Source organism: Neoarius graeffei, chromosome 2 (genome assembly GCF_027579695.1).
Source record: "Neoarius graeffei isolate fNeoGra1 chromosome 2, fNeoGra1.pri, whole genome shotgun sequence".
Taxonomy (NCBI): Eukaryota; Metazoa; Chordata; class Actinopteri; order Siluriformes; family Ariidae; genus Neoarius; species Neoarius graeffei.
Window position 1 is genome coordinate 14,603,818 of NC_083570.1, and position 12,203 is coordinate 14,616,020.

At 42.0% G+C, this 12,203-nt stretch overlaps 1 protein-coding gene and 1 long non-coding RNA gene across 2 annotated transcripts; both read left to right on the forward strand.

Annotated features, from left to right (window-relative positions):
• Window positions 1–1,599: 1,599 nt before the first annotated feature.
• LOC132872093 (uncharacterized) lies at window positions 1,600–3,322 on the forward strand. Its single transcript, XR_009651382.1, has 3 exons — window positions 1,600–1,792; window positions 1,906–1,992; window positions 3,253–3,322. It is a non-coding gene; the product is annotated as an uncharacterized LOC132872093 (long non-coding RNA).
• A 4,937-nt stretch (window positions 3,323–8,259) lies between these two features.
• Window positions 8,260–11,709, forward strand: LOC132881438 (E3 ubiquitin/ISG15 ligase TRIM25-like). Its single transcript, XM_060913894.1, has 6 exons — window positions 8,260–8,945; window positions 9,709–9,804; window positions 9,969–10,217; window positions 10,289–10,580; window positions 10,714–10,773; window positions 10,908–11,709. Exons 1-6 carry the CDS (start codon window positions 8,343–8,345, stop codon window positions 11,435–11,437), a joined length of 1,830 nt encoding a protein of 609 aa, XP_060769877.1. The 5' UTR covers window positions 8,260–8,342; the 3' UTR covers window positions 11,438–11,709.
• Window positions 11,710–12,203: the final 494 nt, after the last annotated feature.

A 12,203-nucleotide genomic window follows, 5' to 3' on the forward strand; every position in this document is an offset into this window, starting at 1 on the left:
CCAAACGGAGATGAGGAGTTTGATGGTTGCATCTCCATCTGCAATGTGGTCAGAAAAGGAACAGCTTTAGAGCCAGACTTAGTCAGTGCAGGTCTCAAGTGCTGTCAGGTCAGGCAGGCTCATGTAACAGCAATTGGGCAGGATGCTGATATTGCTGAGTTTCAGGATAATACTCCAACTCTGCCAGGTTACTCTAAAGATGAGTTGTGACAGTTTCAGAACACTCACGAAGTTGCCACAGCCCAAGATACGTGCTCCTATGAAACCCTTTCTAGCCACCAGGCCTCTTGAAGTTGTTGCAGTCGACTTTACTATGTTGGAACCGGCCTCTGATGGCCGAGAAAATGTGTTGGTAGTTACCGATGTGTTCACCAAATTCACACAGGCATTCCCAACATGAGATCAGAAAGCTGAGACAACTGCCAAGGTCATCCTGCAGGAGTGGTTAACGAAGTATGGTGTGCCTGAGAGGTTACATGCAGATCAAGGCAGAAACTTTGAAAGCGAGGTCATTCAGGAACTGTGCAAATTATATGGAGTTCAGAAAACTTGTACCACACCACATCACCCCCAGGGCAACGCCCAATGTGAGCATTTCAACCGAACGCTCCATGACCTCTCTGGCAGAAGGGTGCGCAAGAGGAAATGTCGATGGCCTGAGTTTTTGCCAGAGCTGGTCTATGCATACAGTACAATGTAAGTCCCCATGCCACAATAGGTCACTCCCCATACTACCTCATGTTTGGGGTGCACCCACACCTTCCTGTAGATGCTTTGCTGGGCCAGGAACAAGTGCTGGATAGGAAACATGACTGGCTAGTGGTCCATCAGGAGCGCTTAAATGAGGCACACAGCAGAGCAAGGCAGTATGCTGAACAAAAAGCTGCAGAAAGACTTGAACTTGAGAAGGACAAAGTGTACTGTCCCCCTGTAGAAGTAGGTCAGCTAGTTTACCTATGGCACTGGCCCCAGGGTAGAAACAAAATCCAAGATGCCTGGAGCCCTACTTTTTACAGGGTTGTGGAGGTTCAGGGCAGCACACACATGGTAGAGCCAGTGGAGGGTGGGCCAGTAAAAAGGGTGTTGGTCCAGTTCCTACCCCCAGGACAAGGAAAAGTGGAGTCCCGACTGTTGTAGCGACACCTCCCACTGAAGTGAGAAAAGATGACTCAGATGCAGACCCTGAGTATGTGGTACTGGAAGAAACCATGTACCCAAATCTGGACCAAAGGCAGGAGATGGACAGGGGTGAGATTTCTGAGCAGGACAGTGAGGTCTCAGGACCTGTGGACAGTGTTGAGATGATTGTTGCTGCACCATCTGTCATTGAACATGGAATGGAGCCTGAACAGACTGCTCCTGTTACCTGCAGTAGATCTGCAAAGGACATTGAGGTGGCTGCACCCACTCCAGCACCTTGCCGGACCCAGAGAACAAATGCTGGGGTGCATTCAAACCCACATCACATCCCTATGTCAATCTGTAATACTATTACATTAAGTCCTGATGCACTGTCTCAGTTGTTGACCAGTATGGGTGCTGTGTTCTTTAGAGAAGCTGTAAATGAAGTTAAGTGTGTTAATTAAGTGACAGAGGACGTTGCCTTTATAGCAGGGGAGAATGTAGCCGGGTGGGAAAATGTAATGTAACTGGTTACTAATGCCACCAGATGGCACTGTCTCAATTTGGGGAACTGTTTAGAGAATGGTCTTTGAAAACCGCAAGTCGCCATCTTGCTTACTGTGATGCAGACCCGCTACGCTTTTCAGATGTTGCTGGACTGTTAATGAAGGTAAATATGTTGTAAGTATTACTGTTTACGTGAAATATCAAGTGATATATGTTTAAAATTAATGCATGTTTACAGACTGTGCAATGTTATACACTGATGGGTCTGTGTGTTAGACGCTGGCAGATGAAAGAGACTCAATGGTTGTAATATGGCTACTGTCCCGCCATTAATGCTGGTTGGGCTCTGGGACAAATACACAAGTTAGTATTATATGTGTTATAATTCTGCACATTCATTGTCTCATCTCATCTCCTCTAGCCGCTTTATCCTGTTCTACAGGGTCGCAGGCAAGCTGGAGCCTATCCCAGCTGACTACGGGCGAAAGGCGGGGTACACCCTGGACAAGTCGCCAGGTCATCACAGGGCTGACACATAGACACAGACAACCATTCACACTCACATTCACACCTACGGTCAATTTAGAGTCACCAGTTAACCTAACCTGCATGTCTTTGGACTGTGGGGGAAACCGGAGCACCCGGAGGAAACCCACGCGGACACGGGGAGAACATGCAAACTCCACACAGAAAGGCCCTCGCCGGCCCCGGGGCTCAAACCCAGGACCTTCTTGCTGTGAGGCGACAGCGCTAACCACTACACCACCGTGTCGCCCCACATTCATTGTAATATTTTGATCTGTGAATGTAAGATTGTTAACTGTGAATTTGTGGGCTCTTTGTGTCACAGGGTCGAGCCACTATAGTTATTTTTGCAGTCCATTGTTTGCCTAACAGTTATTTTAGCACTCGGTTGCACTAGCCTGATACATTTATTTTTGTACACTTTTGTGCTAGTATCCTGATTTCAGCCATCTGTTATAGTGTTAGGTGTTACTCATTTTGTTTTTTATACGGTAACTGTAGATACTGCAGAGGACGGTCTGCGAATTTTATTTTGAAACTTTTATTTCTTTTATTTTATCTGAACACCAACCATTCTTTTGGTTCAGAATAAAGACCCCAAAAAGATATTTCTGTGTCCTGTGCTGGTTCAGTTTCCCCAGGCTACACAAAGATTTTTGTTTTTATTGCATTTTGGAAAATATCCCAACTTTACTGGAAATGGGGTTAGTACGTGTACAAGACGACTTCACAGTGCTGTAGCTGTCATCACATTTCACAAATTTTGTGAATTTAATTTTTCCTACTTTATTACAAGAGCTGGCATTGTAAATTTATGAAGTGTACACGTATATAGACAGGTTAGAATGTTATATTATGCAGTTTGGAGGTTCTTATTTTGCCTCATTAAAAACTGTATCCAAGAAATGGTTGACAGAGGAACTTTCATGAACTCTGTGTTTGTGCCCCTCCTCTCTCTCTCTCATATTCACTCACTCACTCAATCACTCACTCACACACAAAACAAGGAAATGACTTCGCATTTCACAGGAAACAAAACTTTGTGTGTGTGTGTGTGTGTGTGTGTGTGTCTCTCTCTCTCTCATTGTGTGAGTTCAGGAAAATGGCTGAAGCCAGTATTTCAGTAGGTCAGGACCACTTCATCTGTCCAGTGTGTCTGAACCTACTGAAGGATCCAGTGACGATCCCCTGTGGTCACAGTTTCTGTAAGGTGTGTATTAATGACTTCTGGGATCAGGATGATAAGAGCAGAGTTTATCGCTGTCCTCAGTGCAGAGACACTTTCACTCCAAGGCCTGTTCTATGCAGAAACAATATGCTGTCTGAAGTGGTGGAGAAACTGAAGAAGATGATTGAAATCCAAGCTGCTTCTCCTGCTCACTGTTACGCTGGACCTGGAGATGTGGAGTGTGATTTCTGCACTGGGAAAAAACACAAAGCTGTCAAGTCCTGTCTGGTGTGTGTGGCTTCCCTTTGTGAAACTCACTTAAAACCTCATGCTGAAAGTCGTGTTTTGAAAAAGCACAAGTTAGTCCAAGCTTCTGGAAACCTACAAGAGATGATCTGCTCTCAGCATGATAAAGTACTAGAGATTGTGTGTGGATGCTGTTACTGGGAGGTGGAGTGGAGCGGTAAGGGATATGTGTTAATATCAGTCCCATATAAAGATATCAGAAGGAAAGGGACGGGTAATGAGTGTTGGTTTGGAGGCAACAATCAGTCCTGGAGTCTGCAGTGTTCTTCTTCTTCTTTCTCTTTCTGTCACAACAACATTGAGACTGATCTCAGAGTTCCATCCCCCTCCAGAATAGGAGTGTATGTGGATCACAGTGCAGGAACTTTGTCCTTCTACAGCGTCTCTGACACGATGAAGTTCCTCCACAGAGTCCACACCACATTCACTCAGACTCTATACGCTGGGTTCTGGCTGCATTCTTATGGACCAACTGTGAGATTGTGTGATCCAAAATAAAATATTCATGATGTGATGTTTTTAAAATTAAAATGAACAGCTTTACTTTTCTCTATCTTGATTAATTCCAATAACGATGTAATATGAGTCATTTCTGTAGGAGATTTAATATTATAAATGTGACTGTTATATAAAAATGCAGATCAGAACATTATTTTTTTTAAAAAACATTTGCATTAACGTAAACAACTGCTATAATTGCTGGCGCATCATTTTTTAAATATTCAAATGTACTTTTACAGCTTTACAGTTTTATTAATATTAGATTGATGATCATTGTACCACTTTGACAAACTTATCATAATGTAGTCTCAGAGGAAATGAAAATGAATCGCAGTAATGTGTTGTTCTTCTGTCTGTATCTCATTATATTATCTGTCTACTGACTGTCTCAATTATAGCAATACATCAAGTGTATAATATTATTAAATTATTAACATTTCCTCAAACATTTTTCTCAGTGAATGTTGTTTTTACTGTAAATCACCAGGTTTGATAATGGAGCTAACAAGCAAAGGAAAATTAACAAAACAGATTAGCATTGTTTAAAGTGCACATCACCAACATCCTGTTCCAAGCCAACAGCCTCAGACCCTTGTAGTCTGTCCTGATAAATATACCGAGCTTAGTGCAAAGCTTTTCTGATTCACTGCTTCTTGTATTTACAGTTTTGATCACTGAACTGTAATGGAGTGATAATCTCTCAACATTATCTCAAAATTATCACCATTATCCTCTGCATTGGGTTCTAGGGGCTCGGTCACATCCACACCAGAGTCAGCAGGAGATTCCAATTCCCACAAGCACACTTTACATCCAAACATGGCCTACACGGAATCGAATTCCCAAGCTCTTACACGCTCAGCTTCCCGGTGCTTCTGATTGTTCACACCAGTGTCCCATGACCACAACCACCACAGAGACTTCAAATAGACCACATACACAATCACACGTTGTGAAGCAATTCATACTGTCTCTTTCAGCATTTCCTCAATGATAGAAATCAATGAACTCATCAGCATTGCACTCTTCTGTCCACAACCACCAATGGCAGGCATCGCAGAGCTGCTGGGCACATGCGAATGGCTGGCACACCCCCTCCACAGTGAATGTGCAGAACCACTGATGGTGCTGCTCTGGGATGTGGCCAGCCCAATGGCTTGTTTCAGGTCGAGCTACTCCAGCATGTTGGTGGTGGGCAACTGCTGTGCCGCAAGCTGGGCCTTTCCACACAAGAGCAGCAATAACCAAGCTGCTCGCTGCTCCTCCAACCACCCCAAGTTTAAGGAGCTCATTCAGACTGCTCCAAGAAGGCTTCCAGATCATCCTGAGGCCCCATCTTGGTGAGGGTGATGTGGGGAAAGCCTGCAGCTGCTGTGGAATTGGCTGCTGGAGTAGTTGCTGATGCAATCAGGCTCCGAAGCACCTGCCAATCTTCCTGCTGGACATGAAACAGCACCAGGAATCGCGGCTCCTGCTCCATGTGCATGGTGATAAGCAATGGTGTTGGATTTGGTAAGCAGTGGTGAAAGCATGGACGAGGTCTGCAAATTGAAGGATTCCAGGATGGTGCTTCAGCATCAGTCCCAGGTTTTGGCACCAGTGTGACACATCAGGGGGTTGAGAGACTAATGTGATGGAGCCAGGTTGCCTACGTACTTTTACTGTTTTATTCACTTCACTTTCAGCGTTCACTTGTCAGCTATTTTATCGCTTCCCAGTCTCACTCTGAGACACACACATACACACAGGCACACACATAAACAGCTCTGTGCTGGATCTCGACTTCTTTCTCTCCCCTCTCGGCTCTTTCTCCCCTCTCCTCTTCTAAGGTATGTATACTGTTTTCATTTTTTTATATTTGAAAGCATCTGCATCACAATATTTGTGATTTTTTTTATTTGTTTGTCTTTATTAGTCATCAATTTATGAAGACAGATCAATTGTTAAATGGATGTACTTAAGGATGTACTTTTAGTATGGAGGTCTTTAGATTATTAATAGATGCCTTGGAAAATGTATACAAGTTTTGCACAGACCAGTGTACAAGCTTACATGGATAGTCATGTGAAAAAATAAGTACATCCCATGGAAATTGGAAACTTTTCTCAACATATTTAAACAAGCAAACATTTCACCCTTTTGAGACAGTGCCTCCAGATAAAGGTGATATACTTGAACAAAACAGCAGGGAAAATGAGCTCTTTCAGTCATTTATTCAATAGAACATCAGTAGATTTATTCAATAAAATATCAATAGATGTAATATTCTTCTGTGGAGAAAGTAAGTGCACCCTTGTCTTCAAAAGCTAGTACTGCCCCCTTTAAAAGAAATCACTTTTTGAAGGTGTTTTTCCAAATCGTCCAACAGTCTGATATCATATTGCTGAAATGTTTGACCCCTCTTCCATGCAAAATTCCTTCAGTTGTAAGATGTTTGAGGGTTTTCTTGTATGTTCTACCCTTTTCAAATCTGGGCTTTGACTAGGCCATTCCATAATCCTCCATTTCTTCTTTTTGAGCAGTTCCTTGGTGGATTTGCTAGTGTGCTTAGGATCATTACCTTGTTGAAAGGTCTACCTCTGGTTCAACTTCAACTTTTGGACAGATGGCCTCACATTATCTTCAAGCACTCTTTGGTGGGATTCAGAATTCATAGTTAAATCCATGAATGCACAGTTCCCAGTCCCTGAGGCAGCAAAGAAACACCAAACCATAATATTTCCACCACGATGCTTCACAGATGGTATGAGGTTTTCTCCTGAAAAGCTGTCTTTTGTATGCGTCACATGTGCATTCTTACTGTGGTCAAACAACTCTACAATTGATTCATCTGTCCAGAGCATGTGAGACCAAAAGGCCTTGTCTTTTTCTCTATGTTTGTTAGCAAACTGTAGTCTACTTTTTATGTTCCTTTTGGATAGTGAACACTTTTTCCTGGCATGCCTCCCATGCAGGTCAAATTTGTCCAATCTCTTTCTGATTGTAGATGTGTGCACTTTGACACCAACAGGTGCAAGAGTTACCTTGAGATCCAGTGATGAAATTTTGGGATTCTTAGAGACTTTGTTGAGCATCAAATGGTCTGCTCTTGGGCTGAATTTGCTGAGGCGGCTAGTCCTGGACAAATTGGCTGTTGTTTGAAAACGACACCACTTGTACATGATTTTCCTTACAGTGGAATTATTAATTTCTCACAGAGATATTTTTCAATCCCTTGCTAGATTCATAGACACCCACAACACTTTTCTGAGGTCCTGAGGGAACTTTTTAGATCTTGGCATGATGAAACCACACACTTCAAAAGCAAAGAGAATACCAGACCCTAGATGGCAAGTTTAAATAAGACAGGTTCCACCTGCACGTCCAGCTGCAGGAGGTTCTAATCAATGGCACCTAATCTGGAACACCTGGTTCTAGTTTTATGGACTTGAAAGTGTGATAAATGTAAGGGTGTACATACTTTTTTCCAAGGTGCCCTTACTTTTTTATTTATATATATTTTTTATTTAAATTATGAAAATTATGACAAAATGTCAATTTTATGTGTCATTTATTGGTGTATATGGCGTTTATCTACATGTCTCAAAGAGAGTGAAACATTTGCTTGTTTAATGTGTTTAGAAAAGTCAACTGTAGAAAGACCCTGATGTGGCTGGAGCACAGAAGCACGGCAGGCGGTTATTTACATCCTTGATTGTTTTCTTTATTGCTTTTCAGCGCACAACTCACACGCTTTCTCTCACCTACACACACAGGCTACTAGCAAGACCTCGGCGCCGACCTCCCCTTCTCACTCTCCTTTTATATGGTGCGGTCACTGGAGGAGACACAAACACATGTTAATTGACAACAGGTGTAGTGACATGACCACTCACCTTCCCTGACTCCGCCCTCCATTCACAGATTGACACTCGGCCACGCCCCTGCTGCCACATCAACAATTTCACAGTTTTCATGGGATGTACTTATTTTTTTCACATGGATGTATAGAATGTTCTATTGTGCAGTTTGAAGGTTTTTATTTTGCCCCAGAAAAAACTGTGTCCAAGAAATGGTTAACAGAGGAACGTTCATGAACTCTGTCTTTGTGCTCCTCCTCCCCTCCTTCTCTGTCATACACACATACACACACACACACACAAACAGGAACAGACTTCGCATTTCAGAGGAAACAAAACTCAAAGTCCCTCTTTCAGGGTGTGAGTTCAGAAAAATGGCCGAGGCCAGTATTTCAGTAGATCGGTTTTCAGTGGACCAGTTCATCTGTCCAGTTTGTCTGGACCTACTGAAGGATCCAGTGACGATCCCCTGTGGTCACAGTTTCTGTAAGGTGTGTATTAATGACTGCTGGGATCATGATGATAGGAGCAAAGTTTATCGCTGTCCTCAGTGCAGAGACACTTTCAGTCCAAGGCCTGTTCTACGCAGAAACAATATGCTGGCTGAAGTGGTGGAGAAACTGAAGAAGAAGACTGAAGTCCAAGCTGCTTCTCCTGCTCACTGTTACGCTGGACCTGGAGATGTGAAGTGTGATTTCTGCACCGGGAGAAAACACAAAGCCGTCAAGTCCTGCCTGGTGTGTGTGGCTTCTCTTTGTGAAACTCATTTAAAACCTCATCTTGAAATTCCTGCTTTAAAAAAGCACAAGTTAGTCGAAGTTTCTGGAAATCTACAAAAGATGATCTGTTCTCGGCATGATAAAATACTGGAGATCTACTGTCGTACTGACCAAAGCTTCATCTGTTATCTGTGTACGGTGCATGAACACAGAGGTCATGATACAGTCGCAGCTGCAGCAGAAATAACTGAAAAACAGGTGAGAATGTTTTAGAGACATTTTTAGAACCAATTCTTGCTAATTTTACTCGTGTCTACAATCAGCTGTTTTAACCTGGTTACAAATTAATCAAAGGTTTAAAAATTTTACATTTGTGTGTTCATCAGAAAGATTTATAAATGTACTAAAGCATTATTAAAGTGGAATATAACACCATTAAGAGAATGTTAAATGTATTGTTGCTCAGAGGGCAAATCTTGGGTGTGGCACCATCATCCAGACTTTTACAGCTTAAGCATGTGCACACAAGCCACAACTATTAAACACACACACAGTACACACTCGCTTTACAGAACAGCTCGAGACACTGCTGTGTAAAATGTGATAAACTCATTAACAGTTAAACCTCCTGAATGATGCAGCAAAAAACATTCACCTTCCAGTCAGGAGATGATGAGTTTAACTCTTTACCCCTTACTGACGATATATGACGACCCCGTGTATATCCCATAATGACGACATATGACGCCTTGTCTAAAACCTTGTCAAAACCTTGTCTTTAGACTTTTTTTCTTGTAAATGTGTTCTAAGGGTGAACAGTATATACATATACAAGGGTGGGTGTAGCAACTGCTTTAAGGGGTAAAGGGTTAAATCCCACCGATGCTCTACGCCAGCATAACTGGGCCAGATCTCTCCTCTGTCAATTAGAACAACATTAGCCGTGTGGGTGTGAGCTCATGTATATAGAAGATGCAGGAGGAAGTGAAGAAAAAAAAACTAAACAGCTAAATGTTCACAGAGTGAGTTAAAGGAGGAGCAGATGAAATCCCAGCAGAGAATCCAGGAGAAGCAGAAGAAGGTGCAGGAGCTGAAACAGGCTGTGAACACTATAAAGGTGAGCAGTGAGCAGAGACAGAGCTGCTCCTAGAAACACACACAACATGGACAACGAGTCATTTACAGTCCCAGTAAGAGAGGGAATGATAGAGGAGCTTTAAATCTTGTGTGTGTGTGTGTGTGTGTGTGTGTGTGTGTGTGTGTGTGTGTGTGTCCTAACAGCGCAGTGCACAGACAGCAGTGGAGGACAGTGAGAGGATCTTTACTGAGCTGATCAGCTCCATGGAGAAAAAGCGCTCGGCGGTGAGGAAGCTGATCAGAGATCAGGAGAAGGCTGAACTGAGTCGAGCTGAACGACTCCTGAAGCAACTGGAGCAGGAGATTGCTGATCTTCAGAGGAGAGTCACTGAGCTGGAGCAGCTTTCACACACACACGATCACATCCATTTCCTCCAGGTAATACACACACCTGTCTGTATAATCTCATGAATATTTCTCCACCTTTCTCCTTCTCCATGATGTTTGTTTCTTTCTCTCTGTAGAGTTTCCAGTCTCTCTGTGTCTCTTCTGGACGTGAGGACTCACCCAGCATCACTGTCAATCAACATCTCTCATTTGATGGAGTGAGGAAATCTCTCTCTGATCTGAAAAAGAGACTCGAGGAATTCTGCCAGGAGGAATTCATCAAAATCCCTGAACATGGTGAGAGAAATCGTCCTGCTGGGAAATCTTTACTTTCTCTGCAGCACAGTAAAGAGAGACAACGACAAGGAGTACATTCTCAAACAGATCAAAGGCTCTGGGATCTCCCTGTCCTCTTGCAGAGAAATCGCGGTAAGTCGAACACATCAACTTAAACATCACAAACAATACAAACATCACAAGCACGTTTTGTATCACTTTAAACTGTTTCCATCTTTTACAGAACCTGATTTTTCATCTCCATTGTGTTTCTGTGTCTCCACAGCTGCAGCAGTTCAGATGATTTTACCCTCAGAACCAAAGAGCAGAGAAGATTTTCTGCACTGTACGTGTAAAACACACACACACACACACACACACACACACACACACACACACACACACACACACTGTGTCTCACTCTCCACATAAATCTATGCTGTGATTAATATCTAACGTTCACATTTCTCATGTGTTTAGATTTCTGTCATCTGACTCTGGATCCCAACACAGTAAATTATCACCTCATTCTGTCTGAGAACAGAGTGGTGATGCGCAGTCGGGGAAATCAGCTGTACTTTTATCATCCAGAGAGATTTGACTTCTACAATCAGGTGTTGTGTAAGGAGAGAGCGTGTGGACGCTGTTACTGGGAGGTGGAGTGGAGCGGTGTGGGATATGTGTACATATCAGTCTCATATAAAGACATCAGAAGGAAAGGTCGGGGTAAAGAGTGTTGGTTTGGATTCAACAATCAGTCTTGGAGTCTGCAGTGTTCTTCTTCTTCTCTCTTTTTCTATCACAACAGCATTAAGACTGATCTCAGAGTTCCATCCCCCTCCAGAATAGGAGTGTATGTGGATCACAGTGCAGGAACTCTGTCCTTCTACAGCGTCTCTGACACGATGAAGCTCCTCCACAGAGTCCACACCACATTCACTCAGCCTCTATACGCTGGGTTCAATTTACTTCGTCATGGATCAACTGTGAGATTGTGTGATCCAAAATAAAATATTAATGATGTGATATTTTAAAATTAAATATAATAATAAAATATTCAATATTGAATTAAATAAAATAATAAAACATTCATAAAATATTTTTATTAAAATGAACAGCTTTACTTTTAGATATCTTGATTAATTCCAATAAAGATGTAATATGAGTCATTTCTTTTAGATTTCCTAATATTTATTTATAATGTTAGATCTTCATTCCTTTGTCTTTTAGGAGATTTAATATTATAAATGTGACTATCATATAAAAATACGTATCAGAACATTGTTTTTTTTTTAATCTGCATTATCATAAATAACTGCTATAATTGCTGGCACATCATTTTTTAAATATTCAAATGTAATTTTCCAGCTTTACAGTTTTTCTTAATATTAGATTAATGATCATTGTATCACTTCCACAAACTTATCATAATGTAATCTCAGAGGAAATGAAAATGAATCGCAGTAATGTGTTGTTCTTCTGTCTGTATCTCATTATATTATCTGTCTACTGACTGTCTCAATTATAGCAATACATCAAGTGTATAATGTTATTAAATTATTAACATTTCCTCAAATATTTTTCTCAGTGAATGTTGTTTTTTTTTCTTCCTATAAATCGCCAGTAACATTAGTCCAGCACAGTAGCAGAGATGCTTCCACATAAAGGCAGCAACAGCCACCGTCAAATGGTCTGGTTGGAGTCTTGTTCTTCGCGAATCCCATTGCTAACAGAATATTACCTACTGCTAGCGTCTTTTAGAGAGTGTTTGTGTGT